General features: G+C 39.0%; 2 protein-coding genes across 10 annotated transcripts; both read right to left on the bottom strand.

The window, feature by feature from the left end:
• Window positions 1-5,207: 5,207 nt before the first annotated feature.
• Window positions 5,208-14,111, bottom strand: ythdf1 (YTH N(6)-methyladenosine RNA binding protein 1). 8 transcript variants are annotated; one of them, XM_042224307.1, is made up of 7 exons: window positions 13,530-13,694; window positions 13,301-13,328; window positions 12,704-12,789; window positions 11,573-11,745; window positions 9,831-11,444; window positions 6,859-6,903; window positions 5,208-6,732 (listed from the first exon to the last, which is right to left on the bottom strand). In XM_042224307.1, the coding sequence occupies exons 4-7, from the start codon at window positions 11,600-11,602 to the stop codon at window positions 6,718-6,720; spliced, it is 1,704 nt and encodes a 567-aa protein (XP_042080241.1). In that variant the 5' UTR covers window positions 11,603-11,745; window positions 12,704-12,789; window positions 13,301-13,328; window positions 13,530-13,694; the 3' UTR covers window positions 5,208-6,717. The 8 variants fall into 8 exon arrangements, with proteins under 8 accessions (XP_042080241.1, XP_042080240.1, XP_005930721.1 ...); XM_042224306.1 differs by lacking the exons at window positions 11,573-11,745; window positions 13,530-13,694 and adding an exon at window positions 13,701-14,111 and having other exon boundaries at window positions 12,704-12,819; XM_005930659.3 differs by lacking the exons at window positions 11,573-11,745; window positions 13,530-13,694 and adding an exon at window positions 13,701-14,110.
• Window positions 14,112-14,263: 152 nt separating this feature from the next.
• Window positions 14,264-22,466, bottom strand: nkain5 (sodium/potassium transporting ATPase interacting 5). 2 transcript variants are annotated; one of them, XM_005930661.2, is made up of 7 exons: window positions 22,216-22,466; window positions 21,120-21,257; window positions 19,596-19,676; window positions 17,662-17,859; window positions 15,830-15,890; window positions 15,624-15,694; window positions 14,264-15,532 (listed from the first exon to the last, which is right to left on the bottom strand). In XM_005930661.2, the coding sequence occupies exons 1-6, from the start codon at window positions 22,267-22,269 to the stop codon at window positions 15,639-15,641; spliced, it is 588 nt and encodes a 195-aa protein (XP_005930723.1). In that variant the 5' UTR covers window positions 22,270-22,466; the 3' UTR covers window positions 14,264-15,532; window positions 15,624-15,638. The 2 variants fall into 2 exon arrangements, with proteins under 2 accessions (XP_005930723.1, XP_005930724.1); XM_005930662.2 differs by lacking the exon at window positions 15,624-15,694.
• Window positions 22,467-23,020: the final 554 nt, after the last annotated feature.

Genomic DNA, 23,020 nt, shown 5'->3' on the forward strand with positions numbered 1-23,020 from the left:
CCCCCCAATTTTGTGTGCATATGAGTCGAAAACTTTATGTCTATTTGACAAAATAATTTTAGCCACTCTTACCAAATAATATATTATATGATATTATTAAGCAGCAGATTTAGTGTATTAGAAAGTAGAGCATCAAGAGGGTATAGAGGTCATAATTTGTCACAATAACCTGTCAGGTTATTTAAACTTTTCTGAGAGACAGCTGGACTCCTGGGCTGCTTTCAGGGTTTAATAGAAAATGTAATATGTGATGGGAGACTTCGGCCAATCACAGATCTTTTCAGAACAGGTAACAAAAAAGTGTATATAAAAACAGGTAGAGTATGCATCAGGTGAAGGACTTTTACCTGGAAGATCAGGGTTCAGGATCAGGGTCTTGTCTAGTGGGAGGAGCTTATAGGAGGAGTTTCAGGTTATCTGTAATTCCTTTGTTTTGTTTTGTTTAAATGCTGCATACTTTAGTTTTAACCAGCACTGAAGACCTAATGTTAAACTTTAGCAGGATTAATAAAACAACTCTTTTATATGTATTTATAATGACATTATAAACATCTTTATTCAGGTGTTTTCAATGGTGCTGTAAAGTTTGGGTCGTAAAAGTGTTTTAAATGTTTATACTTGATCTGTGCAGTTGTTGATATTTAACATCTACAAAAAGGTGTTTTGTTTTGTGGGTGTTTTTCCTTTAGTTTCTATTTAAATTTGGTTTTATTTAAAACATAATAGTGGCTTTTTACTTTCACCATTGGTTTACAATATTAGGAATGTGTATTCAGATGATTTTAATAATGTGTCATTTGGTTTGTAAAAATGTTGCAGTACTTTTTTGAAAGCATAGGCTTGTATATGAGATAGGAACTTTTAGTCTTGTAAAAAAAAGTAACATAAAAACTATTTTTTTAATGTGTGAGGCTTAAATTGGGAAAAGTGCACTACAAAAGTCCACTTCTATCATGAAGAAAAAAAAAGTTTTTGTTTCATAAATAAAAATATAAATTTAATAAATAAAGGGGCATACATGTCTTTTTATTTTATTCTTCCTGTTTAAAGGGAGTCTTTCCTTCTCACTGTTCCCAAGTGCTCATAGGGCGTCCTCTGATTGATGGTGCCTCTCTCAAATATCGTAAGGGCCACAACACATTAAGGCAGCAGTCCTCCCGCTTTAAAGCCAGCTCTCTTCTGATTGGCTGTCCCACACAAACATGAGTTCAAAACAGCAGGTGTGTGGAACATGTTTTCACATCTTGTGTCTGAGATAATTGCTCTCTGTGACATCATAGAGAGCCAGTAGAACAAAACCTGTCTGAAACAGAGTGTTTTTGGTTCAGAAAGTTACCTTAACATTCAATAGCAAAGTAAATTTACCTTTATATGCTTAAATTTGAGCGGGCACTCTGGACTTCTGGAGGTCAGGAATTAATAAAGCATAACATTCAAGAACTAAAGTTATTTTTAATTGTTCATGAATGCATGTAAATAACTGTAATTTGGCATCTTGATCATAACAGCTATGCACTTTATCATTTTCAGCTATAAATCAGCACTGTAAATCTGAAAATCCACGGAAAACCACAATAAATATAACAATATAATATCATATAACTATTGTTTTTGTACCGACCATTGCAAAAATATAAAAATGATTTTGTTAATTACCAATACTGTTAATTTAAGGCAGCTGTGGCATAAACCTTACACTGGGTGGTGATCTAATACATTTAAGTACTGTATGTCAATAAAGAAGAAAGAAAATAAGGCAAAAGATCGTTGGTGACGCAAATATGAAAATCAATAATTCTTGTTGCTGATGAATGAGCTGCACATTATTCTGTTTCTTGTTTAGTGACGTATCTGTGAATGGATCTCACCCGGCGTGTTCAGGCGCCCTCTGCGGTGAGTTTATATATTTCAGCTTCATCGGAACTGGACCATTGTTGCGCTTTTTAATTTCTCTTCCATTTCAGGTTTCATAGATATGATGGACAGTTCTATCTGTCGGTCTGTATCCTGAAAGGGAATCAGACCCTTAAAAATGCACATTGTTGAGTCACTGATAGCCGTTGTTCCTCATGTGTTGCACAAATGCTGCGAAACGGCATATTTTATGTTTTCATTTTTGTAATTTATGCATTTTCGTTATTTATCACAGTCGTGATATTTTCCATTATTTGCATAATTAGAAAAGTTGCATTTGTATGTGTGAATGGTTGTCCTCAAGGAGCAGCTTCTTCTGTAATTTTAATGCGGTTACAGCGAAGAAAATACAACTTTATAAACTATTAGATTGAATATATTTAGGGGATGAAGCTGTATAGAGGCTCCTGTGCGGTTAACTGACTCCCAGCGGGTCCGCTTTCAGCACCCTGGTCAGCGCATGCGGATCTTTTCCTGCCCACAGAAATGAAAACATTGCAGTACCGCTCGACATCGGGTCCATATATTTTATTAATACGCTCTGTAGACGCTTTAATGGGGTCAAACACTTTGCGTCTCATAGCGGAGCCACGTCATGACGTTACTGCTTCAGCTGTGAACACCGGGATATGAAAGACGCACGCAAATCAGGACGGGGGCGGTTTTTGCTGTAGAGAAATGTGAAATATCCAGAAAACCGAAAATATCTGTCAGATACTTAAACCTCGGAGTCCGGAGGGCTGACGCAGGTTTTTATTTCCTCTGACTCAAAGCCTGGCTGAGCATCACCAGTGGGCTTGCCCGCCCGCCTCGGACTGTGGACGGCATTGTCTGGCCTGCTTCACCTCCACACATCCATCACTGAGAATAAAACAGGACAGGTGCTGTGTCACGGAATGAAGACGCGCCGGGGACGATGGACTGATAATTCACGGTCGCGCAGGAGGGAAAGAAGACGAAGGCGCGCATTGTGTGATGTGTTTTAATTTATGTTGATGGTTGGTGTGAAATTCAGGTCATATTTTCAAGACATGTAAACGGCGATGCAGAGTGATGGCGCTCAGGCCTGTCGGGTTATTTGTGTGTTTTTTCTGTCTGTGACGGTCAGAAGCTCCAACTTTCCTCGATAAGGGAGCCAGGGTTGCCGCTCCTCGTGTTCACGGCGGACCTTGATTTATTAGCCATACAATTAAGGCACGCGGTGAATGCCAAGAGAGGAATCAAACTCTGCACCATCCCCGCATCATTCACGGAGACGGAGGGCTGCTGAGACAGGAGGGAGCGCATCTGCTGCTTCTCATCCCATCGCTTTTGATCAAAAATTAACCACGAGTAATAGAAAATCATTTAACCTCATTTTCTATCGGTTTAGAAGTATTTTTTTAAGAACCTGTAACCACAAAATACTCATATTCAGCCTGTCGCTGCTTTCCTATCAGTGGGGATGAATCAGTTCATTACTTTATGTCAATAAAGTCCTCATATGTGTGTTTAACTGTGTTCAGGAGGAAAATAAACACAAACAGCATGACGCAAACTGGTATGAGCTTTGTATTTATTATGTTAAAGAGTACAACAGCTTTATCACTTGATACCTTAACTGAAAACTAATTTTTTAAAAACAACCAAGCAGATAATGAAATAAATTTGAATCACATTGTCCACATTAAGAAAAGATTTTAATGTAATTATACTTCCAGTATTACTATTTACGGGTACTTTCCTCTTCTGAACTACAGCTTAAATAAAAACACTGATTTTTGTATTTCAGACCATTCATTTTAGAGCTGTTATCACATTATTACTTTTATTACTTAACGAAATAAAACTCTACTAACATGTTAGGCTGTAATACTATAGATGACGTTACCTATAGAATGTAAGTATTATGAGTATGAGTATTATGCAAAGATTATAATCCAGTAATATCACACATATGATACAGTGATTTAGATTTTTGTATTCTACTCATATAGGATTTACAAGAGTGGTAATAGTTGCCTCAGTAGACCCTGAAATTTGTGACTATTTCCTGCATCTGTATTTTCATCTGATTAAATATTGATTTCTTCATGTTGTTGTTTTTGGGTCCTCTCGTTAAAAAAATCCTGGAAACACCTCTGCATTCCAGTGATCTTCATGGAGACATCAGATAACAAGCAGCTGATATACTGTAAATAATGTATTTGCTGATTCAAACATGAACTTGTAAAGATCGGAGGTGTGTCTGAAGGAGAAGCTGGGAGTCTTTAGCCAATAAAGCACACCCCATGCAGTCCTCCTTTCTGGCTGTAATAATAACCAGACAAAATCACCTTTATGTTGTGTTAAGTAAAACTGGTGCCGGAGGCCATAAACTCGTTAGGAAAGTGTTTACTGAGGTCACAAGTTAAATTTATAATTTTGCTAGACTTTTATGTAACCGGACCTTTTCAAACTACAGATGCTGCCCCCTGCTGTTCATTAGAAAGATGGAAGGTTGAAAGTATTTCTGCCGTGGCTTCAGTTTTGTGACCTGAAAGCTACGCTCATCTTTTACATACAGTCTATGGTCCTAATGGTTATTGAAGCATGCTTTTCTGATTTCCCACAGCACCACCTATGGTTCCTCTGTGCCTCTGTTCTGGTCAGTAAAGCCACTAAGCTCTTTTCCTCGCTACCTGAAATCATGGGCTGAGTTAGAAGCAGGGAGCTAAAACACCTTGTTTCAGAGGGTGAACTGAAGAGCTAATGCTCAATATAAGATAAGGACTATTTAAAACTGAATGATGCAAAGCTAGCATCGAATAAATAAATATTTGCAATTAATTATTTTTAATCAAGATTTTATAAAATGGAATTCCTCCAGAAAACAATCAATGCAACAAGCAAGTCTCTACACTTGGAAGCTTCTTCTTAACACTTTTTTTGTTTTTGCTATTCCCAAGTCAAAACTTCGAGTTAGTAAAAATATCAGAGAAAGTTGAGATGTCAAAAATTTTAAATAATATAAGAAGTTTTCACTTAACTGTGCCAGGAGAAAAAGTTTTTGTTTTGGTGGAAACAAGCATCCATACTATACTTTCTGTTCTCAAACTTGTCACATGTGCCTGTTTCAGCTGGAGGTCACTTCCTGTTAAAGAAGAGTTCTTTCTTCCTACCGTCACCATGATCAGTGACTGAGAACCTCAACTGGAGACGTGCCGTATCGATCTCTGAGACGTTCTAATTTTGTCCGCGAAGCTTTTGTGGCAACTTTTTTTATTTTTCAGAAACAAACTTCCTTGAATGGTCATAAAAACAGAAACACAAACAACAGATAAGTATGTCTTTAATAATGAATATGATCAAATCTAAGAATGTGATAGTGACCTCTGATACAATAGATATTTAATTCAAGGGTGACTTAAAACTTTTTTTTGCATAAATTTTCTATATTCCAATACCATTATATAATTCTGATTGCTCCACAGTCCCTCTCTTTTTCTTCCACTCGCATACACACACACCCACGCACACACCCACATCCACACACAATACAGCAAGCAATTAAAAAAGAAAATAACAAAAAAAAAAGTCACAAACATATACCATATAGGCTAGTCTCTGCGTTTTCATACACTTGACAATAAATCAGTTAAGTATAATGCTACAGTTAAACATTTTGAGGCGATCTCAGTTAGAAATGCCAGTACATTAAAGCTTACATTTTCCGAGGATGAAGGTTATAGTGATGGAAATGATGAAAAGATTATTATAATGTTAAGAAAGAACAAATAAAACTAAACGACGGGCCTGGCTTGAGTTCTAAAAGCAGTGCATGCTACATTGCCCAGAATTTCATAAACAGAGAAAGGGGAAAGAAAGCAGATCCTGTGTTGATTTAAAAAAAAAAAAAAAATCAACTTAAACAGTATTATTTGAATTTCCATCGTTAAAGTGAGAGCAGGACCACCTTTACGAGCGTTTGATCATCAGACTTATTTTCCCTGAATCGCTAGCTTGAAAAAAAAAAATAAATAAATTGAGGTACAGTACTGGAAATAAAAAAATATTCCACACTACCGCTGCAAAGAAATGTTACGGCTCCACCCTGTAATGACAAAATCGCACATTTTCTCAACATTACGTTAAACCTGGTGATACATCCTTCAATATATTCTTCTAACATTAATGCCTTCTAATGCCACCACCTTTGCACAATTATGTCTATGCATATAGAAACCTTCAGAGACCCCTCACATGAGGGGAAAAAAAAACAGAAGGAGGAGGAGGAAGAGGAGGGGGCATGATAGAAGTCATTATTTTGTCTTATGATAATACAAAATACAACTGGCCACATACAGATAGCAGACATTTGTCAATAAAGTTGTTGTTCACTCATTAAGATAAAGCAATACAAGCACTTAACATTTCTCCAACACACAAACCACAAAGTGAACAGTCACTGAATATCAGCAGCATGTTGTCGAGAGATTTTTCCAAACAGACGTGCAGATATTTAGAATTAGTTACCAATTTCAGATGTTCGAGGGTAGCGATAGAGATTTATAAGGCTAAAAAAATACAGAAAAAAACAAGAAAATAGATATTATTGAAGCGATTCATCTGGTGGAACGAGCTTCATCCCTGCACGCATATTGAAGACTGGAACCGGTGGCTCAAATAGTTTGGTCGCAAAAATTAAATAGAAAAAAAATATTCGTTTTCAGATATTTTTTTTTGTGTTTGTTGGTGTCCTTGTGTTTTCTTTTTAAACCTAGATTTCAGCATGTCCATTCAAACACAACCGTCGGCTGAGCTTTCAGAAGAGACTTCTATAGCTTACTTCTGACGGTCCTGAAAGAGAGAATTAAAAAAAACAAACAAAAAACAAACGAATCGTTATCCATGTTTCTACAGAATTCATATTCTCATTCCAACTTTACCCCCACCTGAGAGAGAAAGAAGTAAGATAAGCTTTACCTGATCGATTCGGGATCGACTCTGTATTGAGGCAGGCTCGTAGCTCTGTTAGAAAAAAAACACATGAAGACTTAATGAAGTTCTCAGCAGAGAATTATGCTAGGAAGCATCTCCTCAGTCACACTGGAGTAGAAATCTCCTCACGACTAGGAAAATTCAGTAGTTGCTTGGTGATTTACGGTCAGCAACCAGTTGCAAGTAGTCTGGATGCCCAGAGGTTCAGGATGATGAACCGCTGGGCAACCAATTTCAATCACAAGAAGTTCCCTTCACTTCATTAGAAGTGCTCATCTGGTGGCAGGCAGCCTGTCTCCAAACAATTGCAACCACTCAGAGAGATTGTTGAATGTTTGCAAACAATTGCTGTCTGTTTATAGACGCACACAGGTTGCCTACATGTTACAATCAATCTGAGTCTTGACTGCAACGTAGTTGTTTGCAGTAGAAGACTTTGAATCAGCTGGTTTAGCTCTGGTTGTATTCCTATAAAAATGCAAAGTCACCAAACACCTGTGTCATTATGCAGTTAAATCGCTGTGCTTGACCTCACCCAACTGAGACCAGCACACCGACTCTCTCATTGATTTTTAAATCACCATCTCGAGGCACCAAAGTTGCTTTGAAGACAGCAGTTACTGTAAGTGCTGCAGACTTAGTGCGAGTCTTCAGAATACGCTTATCGCAATGGGTGGCAATAATTTTGGTAGTGTTGGGATCTCCAACCACTGTTTTCACTAGTGGGACTGTAGCATAAATGCTATAAATTTTGCAACAAAACTTTTATTTAAAATATAATTACCACGCAATAGGTATTATGATCCACAATAAAAACCAGGAAAAACCATGAATCTTTACAGCATAATTTACGCAATACATAATAATAGGCTTGTGCGTGACTAGTTTATCAGTGGGCTGATAAACTAGTGACAAACTAACTGTGGACACAGGTGGAAGCCTCATGGCTGAGTAGTCGTTCCTGTTATACTTTTTTGAAGTACACCGCCTGAGGTGCATGCAAATCCCCATGGTCACAAAAACAAAACAAAACATGGATATCCACATGAAATCTTGCGCTCACCATCTGATGATGAAATTATATATAATCTGGGACTCGGGTGAACAGGGAAAGTATAAGTGAGGTTTAACCAAGAGCAACAGGTCTCCATTCACACCCACAACCATTTCAGAATCACCACTTAACCTACTATACACGTCTTTTTGTATTTTCTCATGTATGACACAACTCATGATGAGCTGCATCTGTAGCCACCAAAAGACAACATCAATCAGTATAGATAAATGCACCTGTGCTTCAAACCTTAATAGTTTATCAACCAACTCACAAATCAAGCTTGATTAGTGTTAGCTGATAACTCAGCATGCAACTTTCTAAATATGGTCACTTCTGACTTGTTCCTGATGACTTAATGGGCTCAGTTACTAGTTTCAGGTAATATTATGTGGCTATGTCCATCTTTATATAAAGTCTATGGTTAGTTAACATAAATAACTCCATATAAGGCAACATCATAAATCAGGTCAAGTACACGTTTTGTGCACCTTGTTGTAAGACATTAAGAGTCGGTTTCGCAGTCGGTGATTGAACGCAGTCCTAATCTAAAAAGAAAATTCAATGTCGACTACAATAGGAAGTTGTATTTAGTCTAGGATTAGGCATAATCCATGTGTAAGAAAGTAAGTCTACAATAGGATTATGGTAGGGGTGTTGTAGTTTTTATCTGAAGCAGTTTTTACACCTGAACCTCAGACACCGTCACCAGAATCAGGTCTGAGCGTTGTGCAGAGCTGTCCTTTCTCACAAGCAGCACACAGCAGGAAATAACCTGCGTCAGATGGGTTCTCACTGCTGGAAATACTATTTTTGGTTTAGGCAAGAGAGCTGACTGAACAGAGCGTGCAGGAGGCAGAACACATGACGCCCACTCGCTTGTTGTGAATTCACAGGACAGTTACCTGCATTGTTCTCAAACAGGCACTATCAGACATCACGCAGACCTGGAACTATGAAGCTGGCAGGTTTAAAACCGTTTGATGCCTGATCTGACTGCAGTTGCACAGGTTCTACTGCTGCTCGATTATGGAAAAAAATCACAAATTTTCTAGTCAATTTTTACACCCGTAAGGAACACCTGTCAAGAAAACTAAATACAAAAACTGTATTTTTATAAAGAAAGAAATCCTGTTTCTCACTCACTGCATGTACCCACAGGCTCGAGTATGGTGATACTGTTTATGTGCGCGCTTCTTTGGCCACTTTGAGCCTTCTCACTCTGCACTGCATCACTGGGAGACAAAAGTGAGATGGTCTTCTTTAAATAGCAGATGACAGCAACAATGTCTGATGTTTCCATGCAAGGTTGTGCTGCAAAGATTACCTGGTCGCATGTGCTCTTTGTTTAAAATACAGCACTTGCAGTGTCCAGAGGGCAGTTAAATATTACCTGTACCCTTATTTTCACACAGATTATTTATATGTATCTGTCACAGCTATTGTAGGTGCTGTTCTTAATTTGCACATTAACGAATAATGTGTTGCTGTATCTGTCTGTCTTAAACTGTCTTGAACTAAATAATGTAACTCTTTTGTGCACCTCAATGAGAGAAGGTCTTTAAATAAAGGATTTATTAATGATAGTACTGAGATCGTGATTATTCATTATGATTTCCCACTTTGGAAACATGGATTTAAATAGCCGCTTTATTACCTTCTTGATTATCTTGATTTGCTAATCACAAGAAATTAAAATCGGATCAATTGCGAAGCTCTAGTAACACACAGGACATGCTGTAGAGCATGTGTGCAAACAAAAGTGAAAAGCAAGGGTCCAAAGAAGATATTTTAGTAGAAATGTGAACAAAACATTCTTCCCCCACATTAACTTTTTTCATACAGCAGCAGCAAAACCTTAACAGATTCATTCATTTGTATTTAATATCAAAGACATGTCTACCTTTTTCACCACCTCCTCTTCCTCTTGCTTCTTCTCGTAGTGGGAAAAGTCATCGAAGATGGAGGTGGTGTGTTTGTACTGGGCAATAATCTTGAGCACCTGCTTTGCTTTTTCCAGAGGAACCTCTTGAGTGTCACGTGAGTTGGTGACCGGCTTGTTGTCGTTGTTTTCCAGGCGGATGTGGCGCAGCTGGCTATTAGGCACGTCCTTAACAAACAACCAGTTCACATCAAACTTGCCCTTCCACTTGTCCTGCGCCCACACACCTGCGCTGGTGCCGTAGTCCACCGGCGAGCGCATCTCCGCCACGCCGCAGAAATGCCCGCTGCCATTGACGCTGAACAGCAAGTAGACGGGCCCTTTAGAGTTCATGGCTCTGTAGGCTGAGTCTAGGCGCTTGTTGCCGTGCTCCGTGCTGCACCAGATGGAGTACTTGATGGAGCGGTGGATGTCGTCCTCGGAGTAGCTTTTAATGATAAACACGCGGCCGTTTTTCAGGTTCCAGTCAAACTCCTTGGGGTTGTAGCTATGGGCCGCTCTCAGTTTCTCCAGCACAGGGTGGGACTCTGATCCCAGGTCTGGAGGCCCCACCCCACCCCCTCCATTACCAACACCACCGCCGTTGGAGGAGCCGCTGCTGTCCAAGCTTCCTCCACCGTAGCACAAGTTGCGGTTGCGTGGGGCTACCCAGCGAGTCTGAGGTGTGGGAGCAGAGTTGTGGTTCTGGTAAGAATGAGGCGGAGGAGGGCCCTGCAGGGTCATCTGCTGCACCAGGGACTGGGCAGAATGCAGGGATTGCTGAAGGGGAGGCAAGAGACTGGGAGCATGGGAGTGAAGCTGGGGCTGGTGCTGTTGGTGGTGGTGGGGTAAAGGAGGGGCCATCTTGGTCACAGTCCCTTTATTGTCCCACGTATCAATGTCCATGCTGTGTTTGATGGGAGGTGGAGGCAGAGGTCCTCCGACTATAGGAGGCTTGTTCTTGGTCTTTTGTTGCTGCAGCTTGGCAGGTTTACTAGCGATTGCAGCCCACGATGTCGGCTTCGGAGGGGGCATTCCCATTGGTGTGCCACCGTTGCCTGTGGCAACAGCAGCCGCTACACTGCCGCTGCCACCGATCACGGAGCCTGCACTCTTCACACCTGAGCCACTTCCAGTCACGTCCCCGCCTATTTTGAGGCCCAACATGCCCTGCTCTATGCTGTTCATACCTGGGGCCTTGCTTAGGGTGTCACTATGGAAACCTGTCTGGCCATCAGGGACTAAGGTGCCTCCAAGTGAGCTTGGTGGGTAGCTGTAGCTCCCCCCGTAGGCTGAGCTCTGAGTCTGCTGTCCCTGAGAACCACTGGTGCCCCAGGCAGAGAACGCTGGATTCTCTGGGAAGAAGTTAAACCTGTGAGGGTAGATGCTGCTGCTGAGCCCGCCCGGCTGCCCAAACACCGTGTCGTGCATGAAGTGGTGGTCTCCATTGCTGAGCGGGGCATAGGGTGTCAAGTAGGGAATCGGTGGATCACCTCCTGTAGACCAAGGAGCCTCACTGAGAGGATAAGGAAATCCAATAGAGGGGGCATAGTAGCTGGACAGGTAAGGGTCTGTCATGGACTGATAACTGTTATTCTGCAAAAAGAAACAGAAAAAGATCCTTTTAACAAAATCAAAGTAAATGTTTTGCTCTTTCACCCTTTTCTCCACACTCCACTGTCCCCTACACCTTACACTCTGTTATACTGAACCGCTTTAATCACCTGATAATTGTCGTGCTGATTCCACTCCATTTAGTACGCCTTTTAGTAAGGTACTTTATTTTGCTTTGTTGAATTTGAGATATTTTACTTTCCTCTTCTCAACTTGACTCACGGATGCAATCATGACTCATACGTGATAATAGGAAACACCACTTATAAACCCACAGGTCACGCTGTTGAACAAAGCAAACATTATGTCACAAAACAAACCAGCATCCTCCTCTGTCACGCCAACTTTCTGCATGTCCTCCGTCACTACATTCTCTTTCTTTTACTGTCTTCTTCGTCTTTTCCTCCTGCTCCATATTCAGAACCCATCCATCCAGTCTACCCACAATCCCTCTACTGCACATGTCCAAAGACCATCTCAGCTTTGCCTCTATAACTTTGTCTCTGAACCAATCAACCAGAGGTGTCCCTCTATTCAATTCCAATGAAAACCTTACTTAATGACACCACTGAACAGCATGATGGGAAGAAAATATGCTAATCAAGGCTAACTGGCGATTTTACCCAGAGACAGAACAATTTATGCCACAAAGTTGGGAAGAGTAATTTCAAATGGTTTTTATTTGAAAGCTGCATTTAAACATTAATGCTAATGAGCTAAACAATCATTGTTTAAAGACAGCAGCCCAAAAAAATTATATTAGTTTTGACTGTATAGTCCAAATACTATTTTTAGGTATGAGAGTCTAAGATCAGACTTTTTGTTCCTTTGGTCGTGCTGTTTCATTTTATTTTATTTCTTTTTTAATGATGACATTAAAGAGTTTTATATTTTTTTATAATGTTAACAAAATTCACCAGATTTTTTGGTCATACTGCCCAGCGCTACACTGATTCAAAGTTATAAGAGGATAAACCTTAAAATCCTAAAATCATTTTATTTTTAAGGTCTCCAAAAAGTTAAAAGAAACACTGTTTTCCCTTTCAACAGATCAAACATGCATATGTGCGCACATGTATATTTAACCAATGTGATCATATGTTAATTCTTTTACTTCCTAAAACTCAAAGACTAGTTTCGCTATATTACATTGTTATTATTCAGTGCTTTCCATCTCATCACTGCTTTTGAGCTGCTGTAACAGGGGAATTCCCCTGTGGGATTCAATAAAGTTTTCCTACCTGACTGGACTGGCCGGTAAGATAGGGCTCAAAGTCATTATCATGGACAGCATCCTTCTGATGGAGGGAGCCATTCTGCACTGAAACTGAAAAGGCTGCAATAAATAGAATCAAACCTGCACATGGGAAATTATACACACACTTTGAAAGAAAAAAAAACAAAGCTAAAAAAAAGAAGAAAAACACCCGTTTTTAATATTATGACACCTCATGATATATTCACATTGCAGTTAATAATGATACAAACTAAACACCAGCATGTATTCACTCTAAATGTACAAATAGGTTTCCAAAAGATGTGCACTTTGTGCTACACAGCTGTAGACAAAGGAGAGGAGGTCAACGTGAATGATGAGTACCGAGAATTAAAATTGATTTTTCTGTCTTCCTGATTGATAAATATAGCATTTAGGAGCTGACCTTTTGAAATATGTGAGGTACCTTAATTTTAAAAGATTTTTGCAGTGGTTATCACTATTACAAACCGCTACAGAAACATGTTCCATATTAGGTGGTGATGCACTCAGTAATAAGCCTGCCAGGCCAGTTTGTCCCCCTCTAGATACAGAAAACATCTAGAGATCCATCATCTCTTACCTTTGCTTGCATCTTGTCCTTTCGATGTCTTATCAGTCGTTTTGGGAGGATGAAAAAAAAAAGAGAGAGAGAGCTTGTGTGGGTCACGACTGGAAAATTCAGAGCATTAAGACATCACCCTAGCCTCACACTGAGATGTATTCAGACATTTCCTCCGAAAAACCTCACTGACACATAAAAAGCATCAGCGCTCGGCGATGTGGTATGTTAGGGCCACTCTGATACCCACTGGGAGCTGTGGTCCAGGCCTTGGTTTGTTACCAGCAGTGAGTAGTTTTCCAGCTATCCTTAGCTTGCAGCGGGGGCATCGTCTCCAGAGAGGGGTGCACACCATGCTCATCTCTCCTTCCTGCAGAAATATAAACCCGAAGCTGAAGGTATCCCCCTGTTTGCTGCTTACCTGAGGGTCAATGCTAGCGGCAGACATCATTCATTCACCAGGTGCTGTGTTAGACTGGAGCTCCGATGAGACGTGCCGTGTGTAAGCTGCACACTCCGCGGTGTGGAGAGGCTATTAGCCGGAGAAGCTGGCTGCTTGCTCTGCGTTACTTTGCTGCTAACAGTTAAACAGAGTTAGCAGCAGCTTTTAGCCGGTGTCTCTACTCGACCCGGACTGTTTGCTCCTCGTAGCCCTGCTGGCACTCCGCGCTGCCCTGTCCACATTAATCCAGCGGGGCTCCGATCCGCTCCGACCCCCCTCTCTGCTAAATTAAAACCCAACCAGCCTCGGTGGCCCTGCTTCACTTGCCCCAAACGGCAGCTTCATCCGGGGTCTGCGGGGCGGAAATGACGCCGCTAATGTGAAAAACGCGTCCAAGGCTACCTGGCAGCAGAAGTAGCAGAGCGAGCTCATGTCATTAATTTCATTTTTTTTATTAAAAATAAATTAATTGATTAAATCATTTCTTAAAGGTATGGAATCTAATTCTAATTACGGCTTTTTAAGAAAACATTTTTTCTAGGAATGGAAGTTTTTTTTCTGCCACCGATTTTTTTTTAAAACTTACTAATCATAGGTCAAAAATTAAGTTAATTTAAATTAAAATTTTTCTCAGAGGTTATTTGGATTTTTCTCGGACGTTTTTAGTTAAGTCGAACCATTTGAAATAATGCTACGGAATCCTGAAATATGCATGACAAAAATGTTTCTGTAGGTCCAAATTTTGGGGATAAATAAATCAGTATATCTTATCTTTAAACACGAAATATATCAAAATAACCTAAATAAGTGGAACAGTATAAACTGTAGCTCAATAAAATACAATCCAGTATGACAAAAGAAATCTCTTAAGGGGAAAAAATATTTGAAAGCAAACAACAAATAAATAAAAAAAAAATCAACTGAAAATGGTCCAAGAACACTATACTATAACACTATGTTTAATAATAATAATTTACAAAATATGGGATGAATAATCAAATTACAGTCACTTACATTCATAATGCTTTTTTGTGCAGTAGTGGTACAAAATCATCTAAAGTAAATGACAACATTGCTATATTACTTTATTTTTTACTCTTTCTTTTATTACTGTTTGGTAGTTTGGTGATAAATGAAATATATTTTATAAGTTCACATAATTAATTTTAAATGTAGCTAGCATTTAAAGCTGTCAGTGTAACAAGTGCAACATTTTTTTTAATCTAAACTGTACACGAGACAAAATTGCACACAAAGAAATGTAATCTTAAGTAATGTACAGTACTTGAGTAAATGTACTTACATTTCACTAATGGAGGTAAAACTGTATATGAATGAATAAACATTAGATGAACATTAGCAGTAATCCACTATAAGGCAAATTGTGGACACAGTTTATTTCACTGACTGATGACACACATTATACACGTTGGGGTCCTCCATTCTTCTAATTGAAATTACACATAATAATAATTTGTACATTTTATGAAACATCAGAAAGAACACCAGCTGCATATGTACAAATTTAGAACCACAGTATTCTGTCAGACAGCCGGACCTACAAACAGTCTTTCACATACATGCTGAGAGGTAGCGTTACTACTGGATAAAACTAGAAAATATCAACATGCAATAGACTGGAGACTCCTCTTTTGAATCAGGCCACAGTGTGAGAAACGTACACAGTGAGATTAGGCATCTCTGTGTGAGTGTTATTGACCATGCCAGAGATGACGCACTATCAGACTCTGCAGAGTTGTTTGATCTTCTCCTTAGTTCCTTCTCAGCTTTTCACTTTTTTTATTTATAATCTAAAAAACAAAAAACATAGGAAATACATTGTGCAGCAGAGGATGGGCCTAGCTTAGCTTACATGAGTGCAAACAAATGTGGGCTACTTACCAATGGATTGTAACACTAGAAAAGCAACTTAGAGGGTTTGGATGGATGGTGAAACTCACCAATGAAGTTAACTAAAATAAAAATAACACAAAATGAATGAAAGGCGTGCATAAACATGCCGTTTCTTTGTAATGGATTGTTATCCAATAAATTAGATAATGTAAGAAAATGAGATTGTATTTGACATTGATCAGGAGGACACTTACAGCTGTCATCCTCTTCTAAAAATGTGCTGGCCACATAGCAGGCGTAAACAAATCCCGGGAGCTGTAGGATTATCACAAAAGCATAAGAAAAGAACAGCATATTTTAAAATCTTCTGTCTTTTAATATTAACGCAAAACACAAAGCAGACAGTAGACTTTGCTGACAGCGAAAGATTTTATGAGTTAGTGGGAAAAAAACATGTAAATAATAACTTACCTCTTAATTCCAGTTAGCTATCTTATTTGCATTCCTACTCAGAGAAACTATCTGTCTGTAGATGTACTCTTAAAGTATTACACAAGAAATTGTTTTAGATATTAATGGTTTAAAATCTCTGCACACCTGAATGAACAACAGGTGCGTAGGAAGAAAGAATTTGTATTGAAAAGATTCATTGTAACCTCTGCACTACGTCTTGCTTGCCATGACTTTATTAAATCAAAACCTTTTTCTCCAACTGACGTTCATCAGCTAGAAGAAATTTTCACATAAGGACTCAAACACAGTTTAATATACATGTTCACCAGCATACACCTTAAGGCGATTTATACTGTACGGTAAGGACCCCACAATAATACAGAGAAAATATCAACCAATCAGATGACATCATGTGACCAAGTCTTCAGTTTAATAGTGATTGGGTCTTCAATATGTGGAACACTGAAGACTTAATCTTTGTCCACCTGCTCTACTTGCAAGTACGGCTTCTTGCAATTCTACAGTATCTCCTTCGTCAACATGAAATTTAAGTTGAGCACAGAAGGAGATCACAAATGCACAAGTGCAAGTGGCCAAAATAGGAATGTGTGAGGACATTACTAGAAGTGAAGATCTGCCAAAATCAAATCAGAACTATATTTTTCTTTTTATCAATGAAATTAAGGCACTTGTAATAGAGTCCAGAACACCACAACCAACTACTGGTATTTCAAAAACACAACCTTTCCTAATCATAAGCAAACCTGAAAAACACGCTTTATAAAAGCAGAATTTATGGCAGAGCTGCTGTGTTGAGTGTATTTAGCATATGCAATACTTTGTGTAAGGAAGTAGGCCTTCATCACGATCCCCTAATGAAGGCCACAAGCCAAAACACGTTGGTCACTTAATAAAGATTTCTATTACTTTAAGTGTCGCTGGAGTCTCCACGACATCTGATATCAAACAGACTCAACCGTCAATTTTTTTATATTCTGTTTGAAGTGAATAATTAAAACTACTTTTAGTCACGTAAATTAACCCAGTGTTGACCAGAGAAATGAAGTGCTGTATAAAAAAGACATAAATATAGATTCATTAATTGAACAAAATTGAAATAAATCACACCCAGCAGATTGAACTGGCTTCAAAATGTTTTCAAAAACAGGACCTAATATCGCAGTAATTCACTTTTGTAGATAATACACAAACTGAAAGTGTGTACCAGCTCTCTCTAGTGTGATAATATGATGTTATTCTTAAATATCGGCTCTGTTACTAATCTACAGATTCTGTTGCTAAGCAACAGTTAGTTCCCAGGTGTACTGATGCATGCTTATTACAATTAAAATTACATTAAATAATATATAAATACAGTTATGTCCATATGTTTTGGGGTAATGACACATGTTTTTTTATTTTTGCCATATTTTATTATTTGGTTTTGTTGTCATGGGGTGACATATGCTGATCTTATTTTTATGGATTTCTGGACCAGTGTAGCTCTAATGACATGAAAAGACAGCTTTTCCACTTCACTTTTTAACCAGCCCTTGCTGTGAAGGCGACATCTGGCAATGGTGCCATTTTAAAGTCTTGTTAAATGAAGTGTTGAACAAAACTAAAGACTCACTGATACGAGGAGCTGGATGATGCAGTGCAGGATTTCTATGTACTGGTATTCCAGCCAGCAGCTCAGCACTGTGGTAAGCTCTGGATTTTGCTGGTTCTTCCATCCAGCAGAGGGAAGTCTCTCGCTTTCACATCCCGGCCCATTCTCCTTCCACCAGGAATGATGTGAGGATACACCGAAGGACAGAATATCACCATCCTTAAGGGAGCAAACAGACAGGTGGTAGTTCATTTTGTTAATATTATTAAGCCTGAAAAGCAGCACGATATCCATAAAATTCAGAAAACATAAAAAACTCAATGCAGTACAAATTTTATTCTGACTTTAGTGAAAATGAATCCATGCACTAAGAACCAAGTCTTATTTCACCTAATTTTACTTTTTGTCCTTTTTCTTTATGCACCAGTCACGTAAGAGTGTTGCTACAAGCATATACTTACCAGAAATGTTATTAGGTACACCTTGCCAGTGCTAGGTTGACCTTTGCCTTCAGCCCAGCTTTAATTCTTCATGGCATAACTTTAACAAGTTACTGGAAACATTCCTCAGAGATTTTAGCCCATTTTAACATGATAGCATCACACAGTTGCTGCTTTCATTCCACCACATCCCAAAGGTGCTCTTTTTGTGATCTGTTCACTGTTTAAGTACAGCAAAATGAATTCGAGTTTTGTGATATGGTGCGTTATCCTGCTGGAGGCAGCCATCAGAAGATGTTTACACTGTGGTCAGAAAGGGATGGACATGGTCAACACTAATACAGAACCGGTAGGCTGTTATTTATTTATTTAATCAATGGTAAATTGGCAATAAGGGGTCAACGTGTGCCAAAACAAATATCACCCATAACACTACACCATCAGCAACCTGAACCGCTAATACAAGGCAGGATGGATTTATGCCTTCATATTGTTTAACCTAAATTCTGACCCTATTCTGAATGTTTTGGCACAAATAGAGACGGGCAACATTCTTCTAATCTTCTGTTGTCTGGTTTTGGTAAGCCTGTGTGAATTTTACCCACATTTTCTAGTTCTTAGCTGACAAGAAAGACACCTGGTGTAGTCTTCTGCTTCAAGGTTCGACATGCTGTTCATTCAGAGATGCTCTTCTGCATATCGTTAGCTTCATAGCATAAGTGCCTAAGTCATTTTTTTGTGTTTTCGGAAAACAAGAAAAAACTAATTTTCTAAAATTTAGAAAATTAGTTTTTTCTTGTTTTCCGAAAACACAAAAAAATGACTTAGGCACTTATGCTATGAAGCTAACGATATGTTGGTTGTAACAAGTGGTTATTTAAGTATCTGTTGCCCTTCTACCAGCTCAAAGCAGTCTGCTTATTCTCCTCTGACCATATTGTCTTGACCATGTCTACATGTGTACATACATTGAGTTGCTGTGATGTAACTAGCTGATGAGACTTGCATTGCTACATCTTCAAATTGATATAACAGACTAACACTAATAAATATTGCATAACTGTAGTGATCCAGTTATAAAAACACTACACAGGGATGATTTGCAGGAGAAATGCCTAAGAAATGTTTTACTCGACCAAATGTTACATTTTAAATCAGTGAACAGAATCCAACCATCATTAAAATTAAAATACAGCATTGTTTGTATTCGGGGAGCTAAGACAAGACTGAATGACTGACTTGAAAATTATTCTGAACAGTTTTATTTTTAAAATTTGTCGTCATTTCCCTAAATTATAATTAGGGTTTGGTCTTCCCGAGTGCAGACAGTGTACATAAACAACTTAACGAGACTTGTTTGCGGCTGAGGATAGGCACATTGCTGTAAGGTGTCTGTCACTCTGAGTCTGTAATTGGAGGCAGATCTTGAAAGGAGTGACATGGACAGAGCTGAACATTGTATTTAGGAGCTCTTGGTCCCTAATTACCTGACACGTACGTGACCATTAAAGTTACCTTTGAAAGCCCTCCCAAATCCAGGTAGAGACAGCTCACAAAGACATTCCAGCCAACCCACAACAACGTCCACAGCAGGTACTGAGAAAACAGAAGCACAGAATTACACTGGGAATGACAGCATGGACTGAGGTTGAGGTTGGCTGGGCTGAGATGTAGTGAAATATATATAATATATATATATATCACTATATAATAAAAAGTATATTTTTTTCCTGTTAAATACAGTAAAGTTATACTACCATGACATATTCAGAATAATCCAGATCAACCCAGCTCACTGCTGCTTGGTGTTATTATACTACTCAGCTTTCTTACAAACTTAACATGAGATGGTTTTGGTCACAAACACCATACCATACACTACCAGCACAGTTAATGCTGCATAGCACAGGGAGCTGCTTTTTTCCACTGACTACCTGATATTTTGTGGGGCTTTTTTTTTAATGCGTTTCATTATGTTTTTTTAATGTCTTACCCTTTTTTGTCATACATTAGATGGAAAACAAAGGCTGAAAACCTCTGTCTGTGCACAAAATACTGATCATTTTAGTGCTTAGCTTGGTACAATGACATGAAAATGGGAGAAAATAGCCTAGATGGCACTTCAATCTGCACTAAACAAACTGCATCTTGTTTTTGTAATTCTCGCAAAAAGGAAGTGTAAAAGCCATTTTTAGTGGTTTTTTCTAGTATGTTGTTTTCTAGTAGGACTCGTTTTGGTTATTGGCTGTGACAGTCCTGGAAGTGGCCACTCATATATATCTCACATATAACCAGCACTGGCATAATAGAGAGGCCTCAGCAGTTCAGACCAGACCAATAATGTCACTGTGCCCACTCAGCTGATCTCTCCTGATATACTTCAGCTGTAAGTTACACTGATTCATAACAGTTTGGTAATGAAAAACTTAAACAACCATACCACAGATATGTTTCTGCAGTGCTATCACAATTTAATTATTTGGTCCAGAGTATCTTACTGTTTCTGCAGCAATTGTGGAAACCAGTATGACAAAGGAGCACACTGAGCGGACAGGGCATGTGCAGGTCAGATTTTGGAAAGTAGCCCTGATGTCTCTTAAACTAAAAAGAGGTCAGCTTGAGCTGCTTGTTTTAAAGCGCGACCTTTGTGCTGAAGATATTGTGTGCTCACAGTCAGCTGCCCCAGTGTGTGGGGAGTTCATTGACCTGTTTCTGCACCTTGAGAATTTGTCTCTCCTGTTTTCCCTCCTGCATTGCCCCTGAAATATAAGACAGATAATTTTGCACTCTTCTGACTCCTCTGTCAAAGTTGGTTGCCATTCTAGTTCACATGGTCTGCTGCCAACTCCGGATAGAACATGTGATTTAAGTAGCTGTGGAGATGCTGGTAAGTCTAAATAAAGTTAGCAGTCATTATATTGAGCCTGACTACTGTGTATTCACAGTAGTGATTTTCTCGAGGGGAAGCTTGAATGAACTTTTTAATGACAAACCAAAAACAGCTGTTTCTTATGAGACAACACTCAGTATTAGACTTACCATTATAACGTAGCGTGATCTGTACTGGACTGCACCAAACAGGCCGAGGATAACCATGATGATGTGAAAAAAGTTGATCATGATGGGAGCCCACTGGTACCCCAGAAAGTCAAACACCTGCCTCTCCAGCGCTGTAATCTGCAGGGAATAGTTTTAGGTGCATTTTAAAACAGCAGTGAGTGTCAGTTGAGCCTATGCTGCCATGTCTTGTTAGACCATGATCTTTGACCTTGTTTTTTTATAAGTTTCCAAGGCAACTGAGCCATGGGAGACAAAGCATTCTCAGGGAAATACAGCTGGTTTATAGTGTCATGTCCTCTGGGGTCACAGTCCCAGTGAGCCATACAGGGGGCAGGGTGGGAAACACAGAGGAGGAGGGCAAAGTGGGAGCAGCCCTTTATTGTGGTGGTGGGCGGTCACTGCTATTCTCCACCTTCAACTAAAATCGCCAGCTACAGACAATAAATGATTTGCTGCAGTCAACAAGTAGTAGCCTACTATTTTCATTACAGCCTATTCTGCTAATTGTTTGATCTATAAAATGCCATAATGCAGTCATTTTCAACTGGCCGAACAAAAGTCCCAAATAAATTGACTTTACTGTAACAGAAGCGCTAACAGAAAAAACAAAAACAAAAAACAAAACGGCAAATAATAAAAGAGCAGTTCGTTTAGGCGTTTCTGCTTTTTAGATTTTACTAGCAAATTTTACTATAATTTAATTTATTACCAACTGTTGCGGTATAATTGAATGACAAACCTGAGTTAATGTGAATGAAAGAACATGCGTAAAACCGTTTAACCTGCTTTTGGTCGCAGTTTGCCTTAAATGGTCTTAAATTTAATATAGTCTTAAAAAACTGAAGCCTTAAAGCTTAATGCTGCGGAACTTCTTTCACTATAAACAACAAAGAAGTGATTCAAGCATAACAGTCATTAACATGCAGTTTTAAATAGCATTTTTACTGTTGTTGTTGTTTTTTGTTTTTTTTTTTCTTTTAGGTTGCTTTGAGTTATTAAAGGGGATAGACAGCAGCTGGCCTGATGCCTAAACAGATGTGTTTATGTCGAAGCATCATGTGCGAAAAGCTCTTACCAGCTGCAAACAACACAGGAGGATCAACATGCATCGCGCCGAGCAGCACCCCATCTTCTTCTTCTGCTCCCTGCCCCCGCTGGTTTGATGATGGTGGTTGTGGGGATGCGGATGTGGATAATAAGGATTTTTTTAATCCGCTCAAACACAACAACCAGACCTGTGAAGCTTCACACCCAGTGGCAGACTCTGTGAGGATAGGTACCTTTACTCCACGAGTAAAACACGGAGGCTGCTGCGCGAAAACTACGGAGAAGGGGGAGGGCAGGCTGATGTATAAAGGGTGAATAGTGCCACACCAAACTTTTATTTATGTTTTTTTGGCAGAAAGTGTCTGTGATGCTCAGTGAAACTAAAGACTGTGTTTTCATCTTTTACTGCTGAATTTATTTCATGTTGCTGTTGGTTTTCAATTCGGTTCAACCTCAACCTTGTAAACTGCACAATATGCCATATGTAGATTATGTGATACAATTGCACATTTATTTGCGTACCTGTGGTATGTTTAGGTAAAATAAAAGTACTACAGATGCTTAGTAAGTATCTTATATTGTGACAATGATTTAAAAAAAACAACAACAAACAAAAATGGAAAAAAATGAAAATGAGGTTACATTAAAGAAAAGTTAAAAACAAAGTAAGGATGATATTGTGCAGAAGGGTAGTAAAAAATGTATGAATAAATAATATACACACTATAAATCTGAGAAACAGCTTCTAAAAGTGTGGGAATCTTATGCCTGACGGTTTTGAAAAGAAGGTGGGAACGTTTTCCTGAAACGGGGTTGAATAAGTCTGAGGGAGA

This window comes from Haplochromis burtoni, unplaced genomic scaffold, assembly GCF_018398535.1.
Source record: "Haplochromis burtoni strain Fernald_Lab_line unplaced genomic scaffold, NCSU_Asbu1 Contig_134, whole genome shotgun sequence".
NCBI lineage: Eukaryota > Metazoa > Chordata > Actinopteri > Cichliformes > Cichlidae > Haplochromis > Haplochromis burtoni.